The following is a 24,380-nucleotide window of genomic DNA, read 5'->3' on the forward strand; positions in this document are numbered from 1 at the left end:
GCCAGGAGACCACCCACACAAAAGGCTGGATTTTCAGGGTCCATTTCTAATTCTCTTGATTCTGGCTAAGCTGCCCAGAATCCTCCTTCTGTGGGTAGCCTGTGAACAATTACTGTATCTCTGGGGGTGATGAGGTCTCCTTAATGGGTTAAAAGAACTTGGGAAGTCCATTCCTCCACCTTATTAAAGACCTCTGTAGAGTCTGAATTTGTTGGGCTGTTGAGATTCAATGGAACTTAACTTCTCCAAGGAGGCTGCTCTTTCCTCTTAGTGGTTCCTGGCTGGATAAAAAGCCCTCGTCTATTATCCCTTCCTTTGTAGTCCTACTGAGCAGCACTTGGCATGGTTGTTGAGCTCACCTATTCAAGAGCCAGAACACCCTAGCCCAAATCCCACTTCTGCCACCTACTAGCTGTGTGACCTTGGGAAAATTTCTGAGCCTCTTCTTGTCTTGGTTTCCTCACGGTAAGATGAGGATAATAATAGTACCTACTTCACAGAGTTGTTGTGAGAAACGCAACATGGATATATGGCCAGTGCTGAGAATGATGCTTGGTACCAGAGAAATATGCTAATCATTATTATTTCTTTCATTGCATAGCAATTGTCACTTTGATTGTCCTTTTGCCCCACTTGGACTGGAAGCTCTCTGAGAATAGAGTGGTGGCTTAAGGTTAGGCCAGGGTCCTCATGTCAGGCCAGGCCTGGCCTTCAAATAAGGACTTTGGCTCAGAGGTGAAGAATCTGCCTGCAATGCAGAAGACATGGGTTCAATCCCTGGGTTGGGAGGATCTCCTCAAGAAGGAAATGGCAACCCACGCCAGTATGCTTGCCTGGAAAACCCCATGGACAGAGAAGCCTGGTGGGCTACAGGCCACGGGTGTCACTAAAGAACTGGATATGACTTAACGAATAAACAACAAAATGTAAAATGAGTGAGAGATAGTGTAATCGGAGCCAGGGGCTGAAAGAATGTTCTTGAGGAAGACACTTGTGGCCAGGCTCCCAGGCTTAATTGCCCTGTGGCATGTGGGATCTTAGTTCCCCAACAGGGGATGGAACCTGTGTCCCCTGCATTGGAAGGCAGATTTTTAACCGCTGGACCACGAGGAAAGTCCCTATGGCCTTCTTTGCTGGCCTGCAAGCGTGGATGTCAGTGATGGCCAGTGGGTTTGTAGATCTGTTGCCAAGCAGGCTTGGAATGCAGGTCTCCTGCCTCCGGTCCTGGTCTCCATCCATAGCACCAACTCGTTCACAAGTTCTAGTAACTGCTGCTCCTTGTTTCATAGCAAGACTACCCCCACCTACCCAATCGAACTCCATCATGTTTGCTTAAAAAAAAAAGGTCAACAGAGAATTCCCTGGTGGTTCAGTGGTTAGGACTTTGCACATTCACTGCTGAGGATGTAGGTTCAGATCTTGGTCAGGAAACTAAGACCCCATAAGCTGTGCTGTGTGGCCAAAAATAAAAATTAAATAAATAAATAAAGGAAGACAAGTCTTTGGAAGCTCCACAAGGAGACAGAGACAGGAAAAATAATCGAGGACAGAAAATATCCCTCAAAGGGGCTACAATCAAGTCAGTTTGGTGTACAAAACTGAATTAATAGGAGTTGGGGCAAACGTGTCATTAGTCAAAGGGAAGACAGACCCTGAGTGAGAGAAAGCAGGATGTGAGAGAAAGCTGACACAGGTAGGGGGAGGCGGGTAAGAAGCTCTTGGCCAGTAGATCTTCACAAGCTCTCCTGTTCTCTCCACCTCTTCCGGTCTACCTTGAGGTTGGTCACTGAGATGAAACCTCATAACCTTTTAAACCCAAGCATCCACAGGAGCGCTTTTCCTGAAGTTTCTCTCGTCCCACTCACCATGCTCCCCATTCTGCACTGGCTAAGAGTTAGAGTTCCCAAGGATCTGGAGAACTGGATCAGGGCTCCAGACATTAGGTTGATCTCTGGATTTGACACCATTCTAGAAACTCCCGGATGGTCTTCCAAGCACTGGTAAACATCCCCACACCTAGCCAAAGATTCCAGAGAACCCCTCCCAACTGCTACACAAAGTTTTACAGTTTCCAAGAGCTCTTCTACGGATTTGGAATTCTGGGAAATTCCCACAGCGCTTCAGGATTTCTAATAGCTGTCCCAGTTCTAATGTATCAGAGACTTTCTTCTAAGTTTGACAGTTCTGGAGAACTGCTACCCTATGTCATGGGAGCCAGAGAACATCCCCCAGTTCCAACATTCTGGGGAAAGTCAGAAGTGTCCTGTGGGATCTACAGTTCCGAGTAATGATGACAATCCTGGGATTCTGCAGACTTCCTCCAGGGTTAGGGACTCTGGACAAGCTGCTGTTCTTGAGTAAGAATGCTGAGAGGGAGGTAGACACATGGTTTATGACATGGGGGTAGTGAGGACTCATCGCCTTCAGTCCTGTATCTATCTCTGGGAAAGTAAGTAAGGATTTTGCTGAACTGGAACCAGGAAACTTGAAAATCGTGGCTGGCTCCAGCGGGAGAAGGAATTGTCCAAACAAGAATGAACTGGCCACAGCCAGGGTCCCCCTGGGTGGTCCTGTCCATGCTTCCCAAGGCGGCCAAGGAAAGCTTTCATGCTCATTCCAGGGGCCTCCTCTGCCTGAGGCTAGAGACCTCCCAGCAAGCAGGGGAACATACAGTAAGTGAGATAAGGAACCTGGGGAGTGGAAGAGCCCCGGCTCAAACCTGCTGAGCCACACAAGCTGACGCAGCGTCAAAACTATCTAGAGTAGAAACAAGTGGCTTTATGGCAATTATTAGGCTCACCCTCCTTCCACCCTTCACATCTCTGCAGAAATTCACCTGCGTGAGACCTTTCTTAACGCCCCTATTTTAGAATTGCACCCGCCCTGACCCATGGACCTCCCTCCTCTCTTTTGCTCCATAGCCTTTATCACTATCTGACTTCCCACATCTTTTGCCCGTTTTCTTGTTTCTTGTCTGTGCTAACAGAAAGGCTCCTTATGCTCCTTACTGTTAACAGTAATGCTCCTCAATGCCGGCCCAAAGTGGGTTCTCAGTTTGGTAAGTAAAATTTTATGGAACCCAGATTGTCAATTCCATCAGATCATTACGTTAACTAAAAGCAGCTTTTGGCTAAATTATCCGCAACAGACAAAGCCCTGTGCTGCAATCTTTCCACGTGTCAGTGGATTTAATCCCCATGACTGACCCGTGAGGGGCTACTATTCTTGTATCTGTTCTGCAGATGGGGTGACTTGGGCTCAAAGCAGCTAAGTCACTGCCCAGGGTCACTCACGGAAGGGATGCCACTGAGACTTGAGCTCGTGCTATTCCGTCTATGGACTGAACCCCAGCCGCCCCACCTGGCCCAGTGCCTGTACCTTATGGCCATCACCCCACCTCCCTGGGTTCTGCCTCCGTGGACGCTAACCTTCTACAAACACCTCTATCCTCAGTCACAGGTCTCGCCTTTCAATACCTGGCTACTGTCGTCTCCAGCTTGGGCTGACCCTGCCAGCCCCAGCTTCAGGGACCAGCTCTCCAGAGAGAGTCTCAGGAGTCAGAAGCCCTGCAGTGGGGACGCTCAGAGCGGCCCACCCCACGCCACACTGCACACACAAGCATAGCTGAGAGGCACCCTGCTTTTTTATCCTTGGGTCCATACTTCCATGGGGAAAAAGAGGGCATAACTATGGAACATTACCTGGGCTACTTTCCACAGTGGTGGGTACAAGTGTATTAGGTCTTTCCTTGCTTGATCTTGTGCTGGGGAGTGGGATGGGAGCAATCGGACTTGATTTTCTTGACTTTTCTCGGACCAGGCCTACGGGCAGGTCTGAACACTGTTGCGGATGATGGCTATGACACCTCCCCAGGGCGTCCCCAGTCCCCATTCTCTCCAGTGGCTCCCAAGCTTGTCCTCTGGCCTCAGTGTCCCTTTCCCCAAGTGCTCCCCAAGCCCGTGGCTGAGGCTGGCCTGCCTGGGGTCTTGCCTGAGCCCAGTGTCCAGTGCCCAGGTCTCAGGGGCTGCCCAGCCCAAGCGGGGCTTAGGTGCTGCTGGTTGAGGTATCTCGCCTCTCCCTACACCGGTCATCTCATTGGTCCCCCTCCTCCAGTTCACCCTTACCAGTCAGCCCACCTGCCACAGTGGCCAGCATGCTCTAAACGCACATCGAAGCTGGTGGCTCCTTGAGACCCTTCCGTGGTTCCCCTTTGCCCTTGGGACAAACCCCAGCTCCCAAAGTGGCTGAGGCCACGCACTTCTAGAATGGTCCTGGAAACCTTTGGAATTCTGACCCTTTGGCACTGCAGCCCGCTCCTCACCCCCACCTGCCCTGGGTCAACTGCCATTCCCCCTTAATCATGACTCTCTTTGTCAAACCTTCCCTGACGATTTCTGACTGGGTGACCCTCTGTGCCTCCAGCGCTCTGGGTTTCTCCCATCAAAGCATGCGTGTAAAGTTGTAAATGTTTACCTGTCTGCCCCCCACCAGACTGTGAGCTCCCTGGGCAAAGCCAGCTTGTCCCTTGTCAGTCTTGTTTGCCACCTTGATTTACAGTTGATGCCAGTGGTGTTTACTGAATGAGTGAGTGAATGTATGAACAAACAACGGAATGAGCCACTTGGGGGTCTCAGTTTACCTAACCATAAAATGGGAGACTTAGGTTAGCCCCATGGCTCTTTCTATAGTGGGGTCCTCCCACTCACACCCCCAATTTCACAGCCACATCTGGACTTACCTCTAACTGTGGACCCACAGCATCCTACCGGGCATGTGCCAAGAATCATGATATTCCTAATCTCCTTGCCCCTCACTAGAGATCAACAGGACAGGGAGCCAGGTCTAAAGGACTGAAAACCAGAAAGTGGTCCCGGGAGGGTGCGGGCCTTGCCCAGGGGCTCAGAGCAGATCTGCAGCTTCAGAAGTCAGGCCCTATGGTGCAGTACCAGGACACACGCAGCTGCCACAGAGCGTGTGAGCCCCTCAGCCCACCACCCGCCCCAGCTCAAGGCCAGAGCAGTCTCCCCCAGGTCTCCTCATGGAGATGCTTGTCACTCCTTCTCCCCATGCCTGCCCAGTGGTACACAGTAGTTGCTCAATTAAAATGTGTACAGTAACTAAAATTGTTCTCCAATATATGGATCGCCCACCCAGTGGCTCTAAGGGTAGGGCTAATGACAACCTCCTCCAAAAAGACTTATGCCACACGCTGCACCTCCTGGGACTTCAACCCTGAATATTCATTGGAAGGACTGATGCTGAAGCTGAAGCCCCAGTATTTTGGCCACCTGATATGAAGAGCTGAGTCACTGGAAAAGACCCTGATGTTGGGAATGATTGAGAGCAGGAGGAGAAGGGAGTGATAGAGGATGAGATGGTTGGAGGGCATCATCAACTCAACGGACATGAGTTTGAGCAAACTCTGGGAAATGGTGAAGGACAGGGAAGCCTGGCGTGCTGCAGTCCATGGGGTCTTGAAGAGCTGGACACAACTGAGTGACTGAACAACCCATAAAAGGAGGTTCTCCTCTATTTCAGGAGAACCTGAAATATTCCTGATCTGAAGGGGAAGGGGACAGTCACCTCTGCCAGGAGTCCTGGCCTCCTCTTCCTCAGGACCCCTCCCCTAAGAACCCCTCCTCTCTGGGTTTCTCCCAAGGGCCAGAGCCTGACTAGTCAGAAGATAAGACCAACCAGACTTGGAGCTGAGGTCTCTCTTTATTCATATACTTCATCACCCGTGGCCTGGTTTCTCCTGAACCCAGTCTCGTTTCTCTGAGTATGAGGTGGCACCCACCCTTTGCGTCCCCAGTTTGCCCCATCAGCCCCCACGCCCAGGCCTGGCCTCTGCCCAGGCCAGCTGCAGACTGGAGCAGCGGCTGCTACGCCATTGAATAGATGGAGAGACTGAAACCCAGAGTGCAGAGCCCAGCCCAAGGCCACATGAAGGTCTCCAGGGTTCCCACGCTGCCTGCAGCAGGCAGGGAGGGCCTGGCTAGGGCTCCGTGTGCCCTCAGCGAGGGGGTGGCTGGCTCCGGCCACGTCGCAGGGAGGTGCCGATTTGGTCTCTGAGGGCCTCCAGTCTCCGGGCCAGGTTTGGAACTGCAGCCCCACCTAAAGGGCACACGGTGAGGGTTGAGGCCATCACTTCCTTGGGCCTTGCCCCACCCAGGCTCATCAGGGTCCCAGCAGCCTCTGGGGAAGTTCTCAGACGACCCCCCCGCACCCCGACTCCATCTGCCATGCACACCACGGGCCCCAGGATACATCTGGGAGTGCAGGTGGCTTCAAGAAGAGAATTCCAGGTCTGAGAAATAGAAAGATCGTAGAACTCTCACCACTTAATCCACCCCCTATTTCAGAAATGGGAAGACTAAGGTTTGGAGGTGAGTTCTGGCCCAAGATCACAGAGAACACTAGCAGCCCTCCCCTCACACCCTTCTTCACCTCTCAGCACTGGCGATGCGTTCAGCGGCCCCGCGGGCAGGGGAGGTGCAGAGGGCATCACTTTCTCCTCGGTCAGCATCTCCGCCAGAACCTGGGTCTGAGTCCACTCACTGTGACTCCTGGGCCAGGGGGAGTTGGGTTGTGGGAAGTGAGCCTTCAGTTTCCCAGACCTTAGCCCTCATCCTCCATCCCCCAGTGCCCCAGGGCTGGGCTCACCTCTCTCTTGAGCACTTGGCAGAGCTAGGGCAGCATGGGGGTGCCCAGGGTGGGGGCCGGGCGGACAGGGGCCCATCACCTGGGGCCTTAGAGCCAAACACCTGCAGGAGAGACCAGAGTCCACAGGGCTGGGTGATCTGAGCCCTGGGTCTGTGCCCCACTTCCCTGGGGCTGATCGTGACACCATGCTTCCTGCCAGGCCTGCCCCAGGGGGCACGAAGAATGTTCGAGGAGCATAAAGGGGTGGGGATCCCTTTTTCTGCGGGCAGTGGGTGGCGCTTGTGAGGTCCTCTCTGGAGACTAGGCACTCCACAAGGGCAGGAACCACATCTGCTCTGTGAATCCTCAGTGCCCAAAACAGGGGCTGCCACAAAGCAAGGAGTTTAGGGGAGAGTTACTGAATAAGTGAATACTCACTCATTAAGTAAAGGCGTTCATTAACTCATTCATTCAGTGCATAAATGAGTAATGCGTAAGTGAATAAATGAATAAGCCAACAGCAGAGTAAGTTCCCAAAAGAAGGTAGAACGGGGAGGAGGGCGAGGCAAGGTTGACAGCTATTTCGAACCCCGGGCAGAGAGAACCCAAAGCCAGCCACTTCCCGCCATGACCCAGCCCAGGACCCTGGAGTCCCCACAGTTCTGGAGCCTTCCAGACTACAGACCCCTAGCTCCAGGTCTCCAGTTCTCCCCGGCCTTCCCTCCTCCCACCTCAGCCTTTCCTACCTGGGGCAGGTGGAGTTCCCTCCGTGGGCAGGCCCAGTGGGCCAGCAGCGCATGGCACAGGGGACAGAGTTGGCAGCGGGGACAGAGGGGTGGCGGGGCCTGCAAGAGGTCACGTCAGGGGCTCCGGGACATCCCTGCCCCTCCCTTCTCCGGGCTGGGCAGAGACTCACGTGGCACAGGAGAGGTGGCACCATCACACAGGGACTCGGTGGGGCTGGGCCAGGGCCTGGCCGCTGAAAGCAGCAGGCAGAGAGGAGACGCCTGGAAGGAAGGGTGAGCCCTGTCTGCCTGGAGCCCTCAACGCTACCATCAGCCTGGCGCCCAAGTCCTGCTTTCAACAAACACTCGTGGAGCCCTAACTACATGCCAGGCACTGTTCTCAGATCTTTACATACGAACTCACGCCATCTGGTCTTTAGGACAATCCTGGGAGGCAGGCCCTGTATCGCCTCCATTTCACAGAAGCGAAAATCCAGGTGGTGAGAGGTTAACGGACTCACCCAAGGTCACATAGCTGGTGACAGAGCTGGGGTCTGAGCCCCAGGGGTCTGGATCCAGAGGGCAGATCTGGCCGAGCCACCCCCTTTCCCACCTGCCCTCCATCCTAAAGGCTGGTCTCCAGCCTGCAGCCTTGCTCACCGTTCCAGCTCGCGGACCTGCCGGGCCAGGATGCGCTGCTCGCTGTAGGCCAGGTCCCGGCTGCTCTGCAGCTGCTTCTTCTCTTTCCTGGGAGGTGGGGGCATCCGTCAGCTCCTCCTCACTGCAGCACAGTATGAGCCCCAGGAGGCAGTGGGGGACAGAAGAGGAGCCAGCGGGTGGAGGGTGACTAGAGAAGGGAGGCATCTTGGCAGATTGGGCCCCACAGAGAGGGGCGGGCCACAGAGTCCGGGCTAGGGCAGTCTACCTGAGCCTCTCATTCTCCAGCATGAACTCCTGCAGCATCCCGTAGAGGTTCCGCTGAGCCCAGGCCACCCGGGCCCCACTGAGTCCGGAGGCTGCAGGGAAGAGGGAGGCAGCTGGAGCCCCAGAGCCGCTCCGCATCTCACCCCCACCCCAGGGAGCCCGTACCCTTGGGGCCCATTTGGCCCAGCTGGGGCCGCAGGTGAAGGTTCTCCTCCTGCAGCTGCAATGGCTCAGCCTCCAGGTGCTGGGGCGGCTTGGCCTTGGGGGACTGCAGAGAAAGAGGCCCAGGGCTGCTGTTTATGGTTGCACAGGTTTCGCACTGCACAAGGGCATCTGGGGTAGGGGAGTAAGTGCAGCCTAAAATCCAGCCCAGGCTCCACTTGCCCACTTGGAATCCTGGCCCAAGGTTACATACACTTGGAGGGGACACCTTGTCCTAATGGCAGCAAAGTGCCATGTGGCCTCAGCTGTCTCCCTGGAAAGCCTGCTCTAAACTGTTCCCGGTCCAACCCCAAACTCAGTTCTGTCCAAACCTTGGTCCATATTCTGACCCCAGATAAGACCTCACATCAGACTACTTAACTCAGACTTAAGTCACGATACCAGCTGGGATGTTGACTAGACCTTGAAGCATGTCCCGAGTCAGACTCTAAGCCTAAACCTACTCTAACCCTGACCATGAAACCTAACTGCAACCCCACCCTGCCCAAACATAACCCCGTCATCAAGGTTTCAACGCTAATCCCTGCTCTGACTCAGTCCCAGACTTCAACCGTGCCACTGATTCAACCTCCAGCTGTTGGATGGTGCCCACCACCTCCCCTGCCTGTCCCTCTGCTCTGCCCGTGGCTCTCTCTACTCACCCTGGGGGCCTGTGGCCGAGTGGTGACCCGCTGAGCTCGGCTTGCATATCGCAGGGTGCTGAGGGTCTCAGGAAGGCACTGGGCTGAGGGGGACACGCAGGCCACCTAGGAAGGACTGCCCCTGAGTGCTCCTCTCTGGGAGCCCTCCCTCAGGACCCAGCCCTCCCTGCCAGCCTCCCGTGGATACCATGAGGGTGACCCCATGGCCCCCTAGCGAATCTGCCAGCAGCTTGGTGAGCTTGCTGTCCCGGAAGGGGATGTGGCTCTGCTTCCGCTGAGGGTCCAGCAGCAGCGAGATGCAGTGACCTGGGTGGGGAAAGCGTGGTCACCCTCCATGTCCAAGGCCACCCAGCTGGTACGCTGCAGAGCTAGGTCTCCACCAGGCATGTATGTCTCTAGGGTGTCTCTTTCCACATGATCTCATTACCCATTCAGACTGCTTGGCCACCAGACTAGGGCTCCCACCTTGATCCCTACTGCCCACCAAAGGGCCTGGCAAAGGGGCTTTGGAAATGTCTGACAAATGGACTGAATGAAGAGATGTTTCCTACACATCTCCCCACGCATGCAGAGAGGAAGGCCAAGGTAGGTCCCACCTAGTAGAGACCTCAAGGCCAATGGCCGGGGCGGTGGGGAGATGGGAAGACAGGTTAGTGCCCTTCTCCTCCCTGGGCCTCAGTCTTCCCAAATACAACAAGGGTCAAGTTGAATGTCTGAGGGCTCGCACTCTGCATTGAGTGTTTCTACCTCCCCAGTTAGAATTCAACTGTATCCTCAGTGTTTACAGACCCACAAAGTTCTATGAGGGAAAGCATGAGACAGCAGCAAGCTGAGACCCCAGGGGGGCCTGTGGCTGCTGGATCACAGCTCTTTAATGCTCCTCCATTCCCAGTTACTCCCCTGGCTTCCCCACTGTGGATGGCTGTGGGCGAGGCACAGAGGAAGGACTCGGGCAGTCAGTCCACTCAGATCTCACCCAGGGCCAGCAGGCTGCGGTTGATGCTGTTGGCCTCAAGCATCAGCTCCCCACGGGATCCTGTGGCCGCCACCTTCTCACTGCCGGCCAAGTCTACAAAGCACAGCTTCCCCCCAGCGGGGGGTTCCCCAGGGTCCACAGGAGGCATCTGCTGGGGTTGGGGGATCAGGGCTCCATGGGGACTTGGGAGGGGCTGTCATCATCAAAATCACAGGGCCAAGGGTTTCCACTATTACCTCCCTTGCACGCCCAAGTTGGTTTATACATCCAGAGGCAGACCCTTGCCGGGTGGCCCTGGGCCACTCCTTTCCAAGCTGAGGCACTCACAGTTTGGTAGCTGATGTAGAGTGTGAGCAGGGCATGGCTTCGGCTGGAGGCCTGGTTCAGGGTGTGAGCAGAGCTCCTTCGACGGCTAAGACCTAGAGAGGAAAAGAATCCTAGAGTTGGATGTGGTAGGAAGAGCAAGTCATCACCAATGAATAAAAAAGGAGCAAAGACATCCTGAAAGAGGGGCCAGCTGGTGCAAAAGCACCGAGGCAGGAGTGGAATGATGGGTGTTGAACTGGGTTCTAGCTTGAACAGGTGAAAGGGGACTGGAGAGAACCGAGGGGAAGAATGTCAGTCTGATTCACATTGTATTAATATCAACATCTCTCACATTTCTATGTGAATAGAGAGAAACTCAGGCAGAGAGATCAACTGGGAGGCATGCCACAACGCTCAGTCGGAACCCCGAGACTGGCCACAGCAGGTGCTCAATAAATAGCTGATGAATGGATGAATTAGACCAAAACAGAAGAGCCTTCAAGCTAGGGCTTCCCAGGTGGCTCGGTGGTAAAGGATCCACCTGCCAATGCAGGATTCACGGGTTCGATCCCTATGTCGGGAAGATCCCCTGAAGGAGGAAATATTCTTGCTGGGATAATCCCAGAGACAGAGGAGTGTGGAGGGCTACAGTCCATGGGGTCGCAAAGAGTTGGACACAACTTAGCTACTGAGTATGCAAGAAGTATGACCTTTACTCTCAGGGTTCTGGAAAGGTCTGGAAAGGGATAGGGATGTGGTTTGCTTTGATGGAGAAGCATGCACTTAAAGTGGGGGATCCCTCCAGGAGGTACAACTGAGGCTTGACCGAGGCAGAAGCCCAGTGCTGCAGAGAAGGGGGGGAAGAGTCTGGAAAGCAGTATCAGCAGGCCTGAGGGGTAGGAGTGGGGGGCACCCTTGGTTTGTGTCTGAACTGTTGGTTTGCTGGCCTTTTTCTCCCACAAGGGTCATCTCTGAACCCACAGCTCCAGCCTGGGGCCCCGAGGGCACTGGGTGAACAGGTAAAATACTTGCGTCCCACGCATCCCAGAGCAGCTTGAAGTAGCACGCACCCATTTGCAGAAGTTCCATGAGGGCCCCCAGGCTCCCAAACTCCACCACCCGCAGCTGCTCCACATAGAAGCCCCGGGTCTTGTTCCAGCGAACAGGGAGGGGTCGGGGAGCCCCCAGACTCAGCAAGTCCCGAATCTGAGAGAGGAGGGTGGAGGGTAAGGGAGGGGCCTGAGTCCTTGTTTCATCCACCCCCAGACCTTATGGTCGACAGCCCCCCACCTATTCTATTTCCAGTTTCCTTGGAAAGAAATGCCTCCCTTTCCTTGTGTGCTGGGAGCCAGCGTGAGGAATCCCACCCGTTTCACGCTTCGAATTACCCTGGATCCACCGGGGCTGGACCCCGGCACTTGTGGGCTGTCTTTCTAGCCATCCCAGTCCCCAACCTGCTCATTGTAGATCTCCAGGTAAGAAGCACGGAGAGTGACAGGAACATCCAGGTGCTGCACACGGTCTAACAGCCAGGCGAAGGTCCTCTGCATGATGCCAGCCAGGCTGGGGGGTACAGGCACCCCCTCTCCCTGGGAGCAGAAACAGCTGAGCCTGGGGCTGGGCTACCACCATCACCACCACCATTATGACTGCTCTTTGTAGAGCACTGTTCCCGGAGAAGGCAGTGGCACCCCACTCCAGTACTCTTGCCTGGAAAATCCCATGGACGGAGGAGCCTGGTGGGCTGCAGTCCATGGGGTTGCTAAGAGTCGGACACAACTGAGCGACTTCACTTTCACTTTTCACTTTCATGCATTGGAGAAGGAAATGGCAACCCACTCCAGTGTTCTTGCCTGGAGAATCCCAGGGATGGGGGAGCCTGGTGGGCTGCCGTCTATGGGGTCGCACAGAGTTGGACACGACTGATGTGACTTAGCAGCAGCAGCAGCACACTGTGCCAAGTTCCCATACCCACATCTCATTTAATTCTCAGTCATTTTACAGATGAAAAACCTGAGAGCTAGCAAGTAAAGGGGACACCTGAGCCCAGGTACTCTGGACTGGCCGAGACCCTTTACCTTCCCTGATCTTTCCTTGCCTGCAAATAAATGGAGCTGGGCTGCATCGTCCAATTCCTTTCCGTCTGGGAGTCTGAGCTCCCCAAGGCTTCCCGCCCACCGATCCCCCGGGGGCTCTGCTAGAGCTCGGCTCACCTGGGGAGGAGGTCCGGTCAGGGTGTAGGTCTTCCCGGAGCCGGTCTGGCCGAAAGTGAAGACGGTGCAGGAGAAGCTGCGGGCCGCAGGAGTGTGGCTGTACAGAGGCTGGTGCGTGGCTGGGTTGGGGGAGAAGGGAGGAAGGGGGCCGGGGCGGGGCCGTGCGCGGGCGGGGCCGTGCGCGGGCGAGGCGGCCCCCGGCCTCACTCACCCGCGCAGCGCCAGCTCGCCCAGACGCCGCACGCCGCACGCGCGGAACACGTCATCTTGGGTGCTAGCTCCGTCCAGCACGGCGCCGAAGCGGAAAGCCACGTCCGGGCCCCCGCCCGGGGGGCTCACCTGGGGAAAGGGGCCGTAGAGAAGAGGGCGGGGCACCCTGGGGAAGGCGGGGCTCGCCTCAGGGAGGGCGGGGCCTGGGGGCAATTGACCTGGAGGGACCTGGCGTGTTCCCCGAAGTTGGTTTTTTGAGGGTTGGGGGGGAGGTCCTCACCTGCAGAGTCCGGGTCCCTGAGCAGTGCAGCGCGCTCTGCTCCCCTCGACGCAGCTCGGCAGCGCTCATGGGACGCACCCTGTGATCGGACGAGGCCGGGAGGGGGCGGATGGTCCATCTTGAAATCTCCATCAGTCCCTCCTTCCTCGCCGCCTCCAAGCCAACCTACACCTACCTGAGCACCACCTGGATGGGCGTTTCTGGCCCCTCCGGCCCCTGCTCCAGGTTCCGCGCGGGGTCCCTGTGGCAGCAACTCGAGTTAACCATCCGTGTCCCAGCGGCTCCTTGAACCTCCCTAAATCTGTACTTACCCGTCGGGCGACCCGCGTTCCTCCATGTCCTGCTTTGCACACGGAGTTAGCTCCGCCCGAGTCTCGCTCTTTTCCCTCCCCAGTACCCTCCCCCTTCACACTGGGACTGGCTATACACCCTTACATCCCCCATGCTCATCGCCCCCCTTTCCCAGGCAATCATCCATCCGGAAAGGCTCGACCTGCCTAGGGCTAACTAGTTAAAGATTTACCCAACCTCCCACCTGTGTGGTGGAAAAGTCTGGAGCTAGAGGGTTCAGGAATCTGAGGATCTCTTGCCCTTGGCCAATCCCATCAGGAGGGACCACCAGACCAGTCTCCTCTGTGCACAGATGGGGATACGGAGGACGGGACTGGGACAGGCTCAGCCCAGGCCACACAGTCTGAGCAGAGCATGGGACCAGGCTCTTCCTACTCTCTCCGCATACTTCTTCCGTTTTGTAATCTTCCTCCCCACCTCACCCCTCCGCAGCGGTTCCAGCTGCTTCCAGCTGAGCCCAGGGAGGGGAGAGGGGTCTAGAAGGATGGGAAGGGCCCAGGTCCCAGTTCCAGGAAGATGTGGCTGGATTCAATTCCTGAGTTTAGCGGACTACAAGGCTCCGAAGCATCTGGTTTAAACTTTGGGTCACGTGCCTCTCCAAGGCCAGGGCAGTTGGGAGCAGCAGAGATGTCTGTGAATGTGCTGAGGTGGGGCAGCCACCCGTTCAGTGCCAGTCTCTATGCAGGGCACCAGGACGGGAGAGTCCCATGCAGATCCTGCCCCTTCTGAGCTCACAGTCTTGCTATGAAAACAAGGAAGTACAATCTAGTGCAGGGGTTTAGGGAGAGGGTAGATTTGGAGGCCTGTAGGAGCAGGAACCCTGATGGCAGAAAGTGAAGGAGAACTAAAGAGCCTCTTGATGAAAGTGAAAGAGGAGAGTGAAAAAGTTGGCTTAAAGCTCAACATTCAGATAACTAAGATCATGACATCCAGTCCCATCACTTCATGGCAGATAGATGGGGAAACAGTGGAAATAGCAGCTGACTTTTATTTTTCTGGGCTCCAAAATCACTGCAGATGGTGATTGCAGCCATGAAATTAAAAGACACTTACTCCTTGGAAGGAAAGTTATGACCAACCTAGACAGCATATTAAAAAGCAAAGACATTACCTTACCAACAAAGGTCCGTCTAGTCAAGGCTATGGTTTTTCCAGTGGTCATGTATGGATGTGAGAGTTGAACTATAAAGAAAGCTGAGCACCGAAGAATTAGTGCTTTTGAACTGTAGTGTTGGAGAAGAGTCTTGAGAGTTCCTTGGACTGCAAGGAGATCCAACCAGTCCATCCTAAAAGAGATCAGTCCTGGGTGTTCATTGGAAGGACTGATGTTGAAACTGAAACTCCAATACTTTGGCCACCTGATTCGAAGAGCTGACTCATTGGAAAAGACCCTGATGCTGGGAAAGATTGAGGGCAGGAAGAGAAGAGAACGACAGAGGATGAGACGGTTGGATGGCATCATCGATGGACATGGGTTTGGGTGGACTCCGGGAGTTGGTGATGCACAGGGAGGCCTGGCGTGCTGCGATTCATGGGGTCGCAAAGAGTCGGACACGACTGAGCTGCTGAACTGAACTGAGCTGAGGAGTAGGAAGGTGAGAGTGGTGGGTGAGGGTATTCCAGGCAGAAGGAACACCGTGCCGGAAGGCCAGGGTGGGGAGGGGAGATGTGCGTGGCACTGAAAGGTTTGAAGCTGGGCCCCACTCATGAAAGAAGCCAATGAAGGGTTACCAACAGGAAAGTGACACCGTCAGTGGGTATTGATTGTTATAATTACTGCCATTGTGGCTATCTCTGCCTGTTTCTGAATATTTCTGTTAATTCCTCTTCCCTCAAACAAACATTAGAATGAAAGTTCTAATTATCACCCCCTCTCAATATAACACAGTCTGTATACCATAGATGACAGCCAACTATCAGAGCAACCCAAATAGCGAATGGTGTTATCTTGGGTGGCAGTCAGTTCCCCACGCACTGGAGGCATGCATGCAAGAGCCAGTTGACTTTCTGGGTCTATAGGGCTCCTGGCTAGATCTGTAGGGGGAACTAGAGAGAGCAAAGAGCCACTGCCTCCAGCTCTGCAACGAACGAACCGCAGAGCCCAGGGCAGGTTACTTCCTCCTTCAATCTGTTTCCTACCAATGAAAAGAGATTAGAGTTTCATGATTTCAATGAACCAGTGTAACTGAAAGTGATTCTTATATTGTAAAGAATTATTTAAAAGCAAATCCCTGGTAAGCTCCAAGATTCTTTTCTACTCTGAAATTCCTTAATTTATGATAATTTTTTGAATAATTGAAGTAGACAGGACAAGAATTACCATCTTTCAAAGTAAAAACAAAAACAGGAAACGAGAGGTAGGCAGGGGAAGTTGTCTAAGGAGAAAGCAGCTGTAAATGGATGATCTGAGAGAGTTTAACTGAGAACTCAGGAACTTTTAAGTCCTGAGCTTTCTGCCCCAGCAGGTTGCCCTGTTCAATTGGAAATCCAGCAAGTGAACAAGTTGCTCCTTCAAATGCTTTTAAAAGGGTTAAGGATCAGTCAGTGACATCTTGGTGTGTGTTGATTTGATCAGACTGCTGTTCCTTCCTCCTCAAACTAGAGTGAGGGGAGCCACACTGAAGGGATTTTGAGCAAAGTGCTGAGACTAAGCCTGTGCACGCTGGGGTGTGATGAGCTAGGGGTAGGTCTTTTGCACCAAGCTCCCAACCTGGATCTGAATGTGGTCATCACTGGGTGTCCACAAGCAGGAGCGCAGTTCTGGTTCTGGTCTCTAATGGTGAAAGTGGACATCTGCCACGCTTATGTTGAGCATTCATTCAGCAAATTTGTATTAAGCCTCGTCTGTGCACCAGGCTTCCAGGCATTTGAGATACATTAGTGAACAAAACAGATAATACTAAGTGTTGGGATGTGGAGCACCAAGAATTTATACGTTACAGAATAAAAGTGTGAAAACAATTGTTTTTTGGAAAACCATTTGGCAACATATACTAAAGCTAAACACATGCCTGTCCTCTGACCCAGCAATTCCACTCCTAGATTTGTGCCCAATAGAAATGAGTGCACGCTCCCACCTAAAGGTGTGTATGAGAATGTTCTTAGTAGCTTTATAGCCCTGTTAGCCACCACCTCCATCACCCCCATCACCATCATCACCAGAACCACCGTCACCAACAGCTACATAACCAGTAGGGCCCATAATTATTGGTCACTGCAGCCACCAGCTCCACCACCATCATCACTGTTACCGACGTGTGTAGTCTGTGTTTATCCTCTTGAGAAAATTCAAGACACACTACCTGGGCCCCAAGCCCCACATTGACCCTGATGCTGGTGTTCCCACAGCTGGAACTGAGTCCTTCTCTGTCTTCCTTCCCCTCTTCACCCTGTTTCAACCTGTCCTCTACTTCCAGACTGCACCTTTCCCTTGGGAGCAGTGGGACTTTGTAGTCGAGGGAGGGATAGAGAGAAGGCACACAGAGAAGCTTGGAGCATTTTAAAAGCTGGCTGGACCCTGCAGTCCAAGACCATCCCCAAGAAAAAGAAATGCAAAAAGGCAAAATGGTTGTCTGACAAGGTCTTACAAATATCTGAGAATAGAAAAGAAGCTAAAGGCAAAGGAGAAAAGGAAAGATATACCCATCTGAATGCAGAGTTCCAAAGAATAGCAAGAAGATATAAGAAAGCCCTCCTCAGCAATCATTGCAAAGAAATAGAGGAAAATAATAGAATGGGAAAGACTAGAGATCTCTTCAATAAAATCAGAGATACCAAGGGAACATTTCATTCAAAGAAGAGCACAATAAAGGACAGAAATGGTGTGGACCTAACAGAAGCAGAAGATATTAAGAAGAGGTGGCAAGAATATACAGAAGAAATATACAAAAAAGATCTTCATGACCCAGATAACCACGATGGTGTGATCATTCACCTAGAGCTAGACATCCTGGAATGTGAAGACAAGTGGGCCTTAGGAAGCATCACTATGAACAAAGCTAGTGGAGGTGATGGAATTCCAGTTGAGCTATTTCAAATCCTGAAAGATGATGCTGTGAAAGTGTTGCACTCAATATGCCAGCAAATCTGGAAAACTCAGCAGTGGCCACAGGACTGGAAAAGGTCAGTTTTCATTCCAATCCCAAAGAAAGGCAATGCCAAGGAATGTTCAAACTACCACACAATTGCACTCATCTCACAGGCTAGTAAAGTAATGCTCAAAATTCTCCAAGCCAGGCTTCAGCAATACGTGAACTGTGAACTTCCAGGTGTTCAAGCTGGATTTAGAAAAGGCAGAGGAACCAGAGATCAAGTTGCCAACATCCAATGGATTATCAAAAAATCAAGAGAGTTCCAGAAAAACATCTACTTCTGCTTTATTGACTATGCGAAAGCCTTTGACTGTGTGGATCACAAAAAATTGCAGAAAATTCTTAAAGAGATGGGAATATCAGACCACCTGACCTGCCTCCTGAGAAATCTGTATGCAGGTCAGGAAGCAACTGACCTAGAACTGGACATGGAACAACAGACTGGTTCTAAATCAGGAAAGGAGTACATAAAAGCTGTATATTGTCACCCTGCTTATTTAACTTATATGCACAGTACATCATGTGAAATGCCAGGCTGGATGAAGCACAAACTGGAATCAAGATTGTCAGGAGAAATATCAATAACCTCAGATATGCAGATGGCACCACTCTTATTGCAGAAAGCAAAGAAGAACTAAAGAGCCTCTTAATGAAAGTGAAAGAGGAAAGTGAAAATGTTGGCTTAAAACTCAACATTCAGAAAACTAAGATCATGGCATCTGGTCCCATCACTTCATGACAAATAGATGGGGAAACAATGGAACCAGTGACAGACTTTATTTTGGGGGGCTCCAAAACCACTGCAGATGGTGACTGCAACCATGAAATTAAAAGACGCTTGCTCCTTGGAAGAAAAGCTATGACAAACCTAGACAGCATATTAAAAAGCAAAGACATTACTTTACCAACAAAGGTCCATCTAATCAAAGCTATAGTTTTTCCAGGAGTCATATATGGATGTGAGAGTTGGACTATAAAGAAAGCTAAGCACTGAAGATTGATGCTTTTGAACTGTGGTGTTGGAGAAGACTCTTGAGAGTCCCTTGGACTGCAAGGAGATCCAACCAGTCCATCGTAAAGGAAATCAGTCCTGAATATTCATTGGAAGGACTGATGTTGAAACTGAAACTCCAATACCTTGGCCACCTGAGGCAAAGAACTGACTCATTTGAAAAGACCCTGATGCTGGGAAAGATCAAAGGTGAGAGGAGAAGGGGACGACAGAGGATGAGATGTTTGGATGGCATCACCGACGCGATGAATGTGAGTTTGAGTAGGCTCCGGGAATTGGTAATGGATAAGGAAGCCTGGCGCGCTGCAGTCCATGAGATCACAAAGAGTCGGACACGACTGAGAGACTGAACTGAACTGGACCCTGCGGGGGTGCCTCTCCAGGCCCCACTAGAGGGCAGCAGAGCATCGCATCAAGATGGTCCCCAGGCTCATCACAAAGGAGGCTTTGTCGATAGCGGCGCGCTCTTTCTATACATTTTCTCCAGAGCTTGTGTACTGTCGAGGGGCTGGCCAGCCTGGTCCTGTGGACAGGGATGAGCAGCCCCTCAAGAAGTGCTCCTCAAGAGGATGAATAAAAGCAGCATTGAGCAATCATGGGGCCCTCCTGGCACCCTGCTCCTGGCTCCAGCCCCTTCAATCCACTCTCCTCCCTTCAGCGCCAGCCATCCTCGCTGAGAAAACCCAGCGCGGACTCCCTGGGGCTGCAGAACAAGGTCTGATGTCCCCTACCTGGGGCTCCGGACCATTCAGACTCAAGGCCATTCGAGTTCTGTCTCCTGCTGCCCCTCCAGCCGGCCCTCTCCACTCCCCACCACCCTCAGCCCCTGCAGCCAGCGCTCCAGCCCAAAGCTTTCCCAGGCTTTTCTTTGGCTCCTTTAAACCTTTGCCGCTGCAGTTCCCTCTGCCAGAGTGCTCCCTTTTTGCTACCTGGTGGATTTGTCCTGCAAGTCTTCCCATCTGTAGAACGCCTTTCCTGGCAGCCCGGACCCACCAGGTCAGGTTGCAACCACATCTGCATCCCCAGAGCCTCCCTCCTGTGACAACGTGGGTCACACTGGATGGCTCCTCCTGTCTACTGGGGAGCAGGGACTGTGCTGCTCCATCCCTGGGGTCTCTGAGCCAGAGCAGGGCCCTGCACACAGTAAGAATTCAACAGATGCTGATGGGAAGGAAGGAAGGAGCCAAGGAGGAGGAGGAAGGGAGCCTGACGAGAGGGCTGCTGGCTGCATCCCGCCCCGACCTCCATCTCTCCTCCCTCCCTTCCTCTCAAGGCTAACCGCACACTCTCAGCTTCATGAGCTAAGGACTCATTTAGGGACCCATTTATCACAGAGATCATCAACTCCTGCCACAAAGCTGCTCTCAAATGTGTCCAGAAACTGAGTGATACTCTTCCAGCCCCAGCCAAGCTAGCCTCTTGGACTCAGCTATGAGCTACAGATTTAGAGCTCCCATAGCGAGGAGGACAGGCTCCAGTGGGCCCTGGAAAGCCCAGGTGTCCATGCCCTCTGCTCCTCCCGACACATCACACAGGAGGTCTTGTCCTCCCTTGAGAGGTGCAGAGACTGAGGCCCTGTGGGAAGAGGTGGGGCCCGGCCCAGGGCTCGCCCTGCCAGGCAGCCTTGCCTTGGACTGAGATGGAAGAAAGATGAGAAAGAAGATCAGCGAGGAGGACGGGCTCTCTGCATCACGTGACACTCATCTGTCATTGCTCCACTTGTCTCCCCCGTGGAGGAAAAGCCAGATGGGTCCAAGGCCTGTTGTGAAATTTTCCAAACAGAGCTTGCTGTAATCTTTAATTAAAACGTCAATGTGGGCCACAGGACTCGTTTCACAGAGTTCTCCAAAGCAGGGACTGTAGGGATCACTGAATGAACGTCTCTCTGGCCCCCTAGCCCATTTTACAGATAGTTAAATGGAAGGGGGCCAGCACAGGCTAGAACGGCAGTTGCATTCGTGATCAAGAGTAGTAATTGTAGCATAAGATGGAGAGAGTAACCCATTGGCAGTCCGGGCCACCACTCTTTCTCCTTAAATGCCTGGCTCCTCTCCTCCAAAGCCTTAACCAGTTTCTCTGCTGTGTATGGTAGGTACTGGGCTTCCCAGGTGACACTAATGGTAAAGAACCTGCCTGCCAATGTAGGAGACATAAAAGATACGGGTTCGATTCCTGGGTTGGGAAGATCCCCTGGAGGAGGGCATGGCAACCCACTCCAGTATTCTTGGCTGGAGAATCCCTTGGATGGAGGAGCCTGGCAGGTTGCAAAGAGTCAGACACGACAGAAGCAACTTCACACACACGTGTGCACGTGGTGGGTAGTGACAGCCATACCAGGCTTTCCGCTAGACAAGGAGCTTGGTGAGGACTAAGGATTCCGTCCACATGCTCAGCACAGGGCCTGGTGCAGAGACACACTCACTGTCTGTCTGTCTGTCTGTCTGTCTGATGAAGGCATGAAGGTCCAGCCAGAGGAAATGATACTGCCTGAAGCCAAGCTTCATCTTCTGGGGAAGATGAGGCTCTACAGGGTGGTTGTGAAATCAAAGGACCCAGGGTTGCTGAAACTCCCACTGTTTCCAGGATCTCAGCTCTTCTCCCTAGAAACAGAAACAACTTTCCCCTGACTCAGTCCGCCCACTACTCACCCAGCAATGACTTACCTATGAGCTGGACATCATCCTCTAAAGGCAATAATGTGACTACGTACGAGGGCTAAGGGACATTAAGTACTGTCTCTTGCACAATGATGCCTCGTGTGTCTGAAACCTTCTGGGTCAGAGGGCTGGGAGTTAATATTTATTGAACACTGGACACTTTTTCTAATTTAATCAATTTTTAAAGCAACCCTCTGGGATTGGCATTACAATTGTCCCTATTTTACAGATGAAGAAAATGAAGCTCAGAGATGTTTGGTAACACGCCCAGAGTCAGGCACCCGCTAAATGGTGTGGTGGGGATCTGTCTGTTGCCAGAATTTGTATCCTGTCCTCTACTGTCTGCAGCCTCTTCCCGTGAGCTGTTCTGCAAAGCTAAACTTGGATAATTGGACGTAAGTTGACCTTTTACGTCCACAGTTTGCCTTAGTTTTACCGTCTCTCTTACAACAGGCTCTCCTGTTAGCTTTCACACTCCCCTGCCTTCTTCCCCAGGGAAAGCTGAGTGATACTTTAAGGCAATGGAGCTCCACCCCTGGCATCAAAATTACCTGGGGACTCCAGGCCCCACCCGTGGGGATTCTGTTTAATTGGTTTGGGGGTGGGGACCAGGCATCAGTGTTTCCAAAGCACTCCAGATGGTTTTAATGCACGGTCAGGATTGACAACTCCAGCTTTTGTTTTTTCTTGATAACCAAGTCATCCCGAGCAGCGAGCAGCGTGTATCTTGAAGTGTGTCCTGGGAGAGTGATTTCTCAGATCTTGATGGGCATTTTTTGAGACCTTGTATCTGCTTTATCTATTAATAGAACATCTGGGATTTCCCTGGTGGTGCAGTGGATAAGCCTCTGTCTGCCAGTGCAGAGGACATGGGTTCGATCCCTGGTTCGAGACTATTTCATATGCTGTGAAGCAACTAAACCTGTGCTCTAGAGCCCACGAGTTTAGCCCACTACTAAACCCACATATGGCAACTACTGAAGACCACGTGCTGAGAGCCTGTGTTCCACAACGAGAGAAGCCACTGCGACGAGAAGCCCGCCCACCGCAGCTGAAGAGTGGCCCCAGCTCACGACTGCTGGAGCAAAGCCCATGCAGCGAAGAAGAGCCAGGGCCACCAAAAGTAAAATAAATAAAAATTATTTAGAACATCTGCCCTTCTCTTGGGACCAGACTTCCGGGAAAGCCATCTCACTGTGGCCTGAGAGTCCCTCTTTTCAAGCTTAGAATCCACTGAGGATTCATAGATTGAAAAGCGCAGAACTGCCCACGGGCTCTCCTTGCAGGGACCATAGGATCTGTTAAGAGTTTTCCAGGTTTTTCTCCCTTTCTAGATGTTCTCCACACAGGTGACAAGAAGCTGTCCAATGTGTAAGGTGAAGCTCACGATCAAGTTGAATGTGAATTAAGCACTTTCAAAATACCCACTCTGTACCAGGTCACACACTAGGTGCTAATGATCCACTGTGTCGTCTGTGTTGTTTGGGTATAGAGAAGCTGCACACTCTCCCAGGAAGCGCTCCTGGATTGACATGGGAGCCCGCTTCTGAGGACCCACACCTCCCATACCTTCCAGCCCCAGGACCTGAGCCCAGCTGGTGGAGTTGGGGTGGGGCAGTAAAATTTGTCTGCCTGGGAGAACTCTAAGCTCTCTGAGGGCAGGGACTGGGTGGTGAATCAGGGCATGTCTGTTAAACTGAATGACTCATAGCAGTTAAAACCAAATGCCATGGGAGCACAGTGGGGGAGAAAGGTGAATCCTGACCAGGGAGCAAGGGCTGGGGAATCTGGGAAGGCTTCCTGGAGGAGGTGACACTGGGAGGCTTTATAAATGGGTAGAAATTGGGATGGGCAGAAAGGAGAAGAAGAGCATTTCAGGCAAAGGGAACAGCGCAAGCAACGGCCCAGAGGTGGAACAAACTGTGGTTTGGTGGGATCAAAGGCCAGGGAGTGTGATGGGGTCATATTCCAAACTGCCAGAACACAGAAGTTTCCATGGAAGCCCTGGGAATGGTTCTAAGAACTGGTCTTCACTCACTCCTCCAGATGAGCCTGGAGATGCCCTATCGTGCCCCTCCTTGTGATTTTTCAGGCTCTCTCCAGGAAGCCCCGCCCACCTTATCAGCATGGGGGCGCTGAGTTCCTGCCTGGGTGGGGGCCAGGCCCCACTGCTGACTCGTGCCTCTGGCAGCTGAGGCGCTGGAACACGAAGCCGAGGCTTCCTCACCAAGTCCAGCTGCCAAGCCCTCTGAGCTGGTCCCACTGGAGCTGCAGGAAGTCTCCCCAGACCACGAAGTCATCGTTTCCCTGCTTTGGGACCCAAGGGAGACGCACACACACACACACACACACACACAGCCTCAGTGTGCAGGAAGGACAGTGGACAGAGGCATCTATGACCCTGCCTCCTTCAGCATTCTGGGATTACTGGGAACAAGCACTGTGCCTGCCTCCCTCGGGGAGGAGGAGGGGCAGACGCAGCAACTCCAAGACTCTGTCCCTGAAACAGAGCCCTCTTCTCTCACCAAGCCTAGGAGGATTTGATTAGCACCGATTTTCAGGGCTCTGCACCTGTTCATGTCTTTCCAACCTCATCTCTGTGGGCCCTTCTCCATTTCTGATTTCCATAACCCAGACACTGATGTCCTGTCTCCGCAAAATTAAAAGGGACTGAATTCTCGCAGCCTAGCTTACCCCTCTGCTTCGGCGCTCTCCTATTATCGCGCATCCACGCCAGCTACTAGTCTGCTGCTCTGCTGCCGCTGTTTACTGGTACAGCTAGTACTTCCACTACCACTGCTTGCAATACCAGTACTTTTCAACTACTGCTTCTAACACTTTTTTTTTTTTTTTGGCTACACTATGAGGAATGCAGGATCTTAATTCCTTGACCAGGGATCAAATCCTCACCTCTTGCAGTGGAAGCACACAGTCTTAACTGCTGGACTGCCAGGGAAGTCTCACTACTTCTTAAGTACTTTAGTAAGAGTATTCAGAAGTACCGGTACTTCTGAATACTCTTACTACTACCAGTACTTCAGCTACTATTACTGTTATGATTTATACTGCTACTACCATCGCCTCTGGGTTTCCCAGGTGGCTCAGTGGTAAGGAACCCGCCCACCAATGC

The 24,380-nt window shown here is 52.7% G+C and overlaps 1 protein-coding gene across 5 annotated transcripts; it reads right to left on the bottom strand.

Moving 5' to 3' along the window:
• Positions 1–5,699: 5,699 nt before the first annotated feature.
• On the bottom strand, positions 5,700–12,916 carry KIF12 (kinesin family member 12). 5 transcript variants are annotated; one of them, XM_040239857.1, is made up of 16 exons: positions 12,861–12,916; positions 12,650–12,725; positions 11,891–12,025; positions 11,507–11,642; positions 10,458–10,549; positions 10,131–10,323; positions 9,342–9,460; positions 9,155–9,259; positions 8,457–8,559; positions 8,293–8,383; positions 8,028–8,114; positions 7,559–7,649; positions 7,389–7,487; positions 6,664–6,764; positions 6,448–6,566; positions 5,700–6,114 (listed from the first exon to the last, which is right to left on the bottom strand). In XM_040239857.1, the coding sequence occupies exons 3-16, from the start codon at positions 11,984–11,986 to the stop codon at positions 6,014–6,016; spliced, it is 1,533 nt and encodes a 510-aa protein (XP_040095791.1). In that variant the 5' UTR covers positions 11,987–12,025; positions 12,650–12,725; positions 12,861–12,916; the 3' UTR covers positions 5,700–6,013. The 5 variants fall into 5 exon arrangements, with proteins under 5 accessions (XP_040095791.1, XP_040095765.1, XP_040095760.1 ...); XM_040239831.1 differs by lacking the exon at positions 12,861–12,916 and having other exon boundaries at positions 10,131–10,278; positions 12,650–12,790; XM_040239826.1 differs by lacking the exon at positions 12,861–12,916 and having other exon boundaries at positions 10,131–10,281; positions 12,650–12,790.
• Positions 12,917–24,380: the final 11,464 nt, after the last annotated feature.

The sequence above is a fragment of the Oryx dammah genome, unplaced genomic scaffold (assembly GCF_014754425.2).
Source record: "Oryx dammah isolate SB20612 unplaced genomic scaffold, SCBI_Odam_1.1 HiC_scaffold_1, whole genome shotgun sequence".
Taxonomy (NCBI): Eukaryota; Metazoa; Chordata; class Mammalia; order Artiodactyla; family Bovidae; genus Oryx; species Oryx dammah.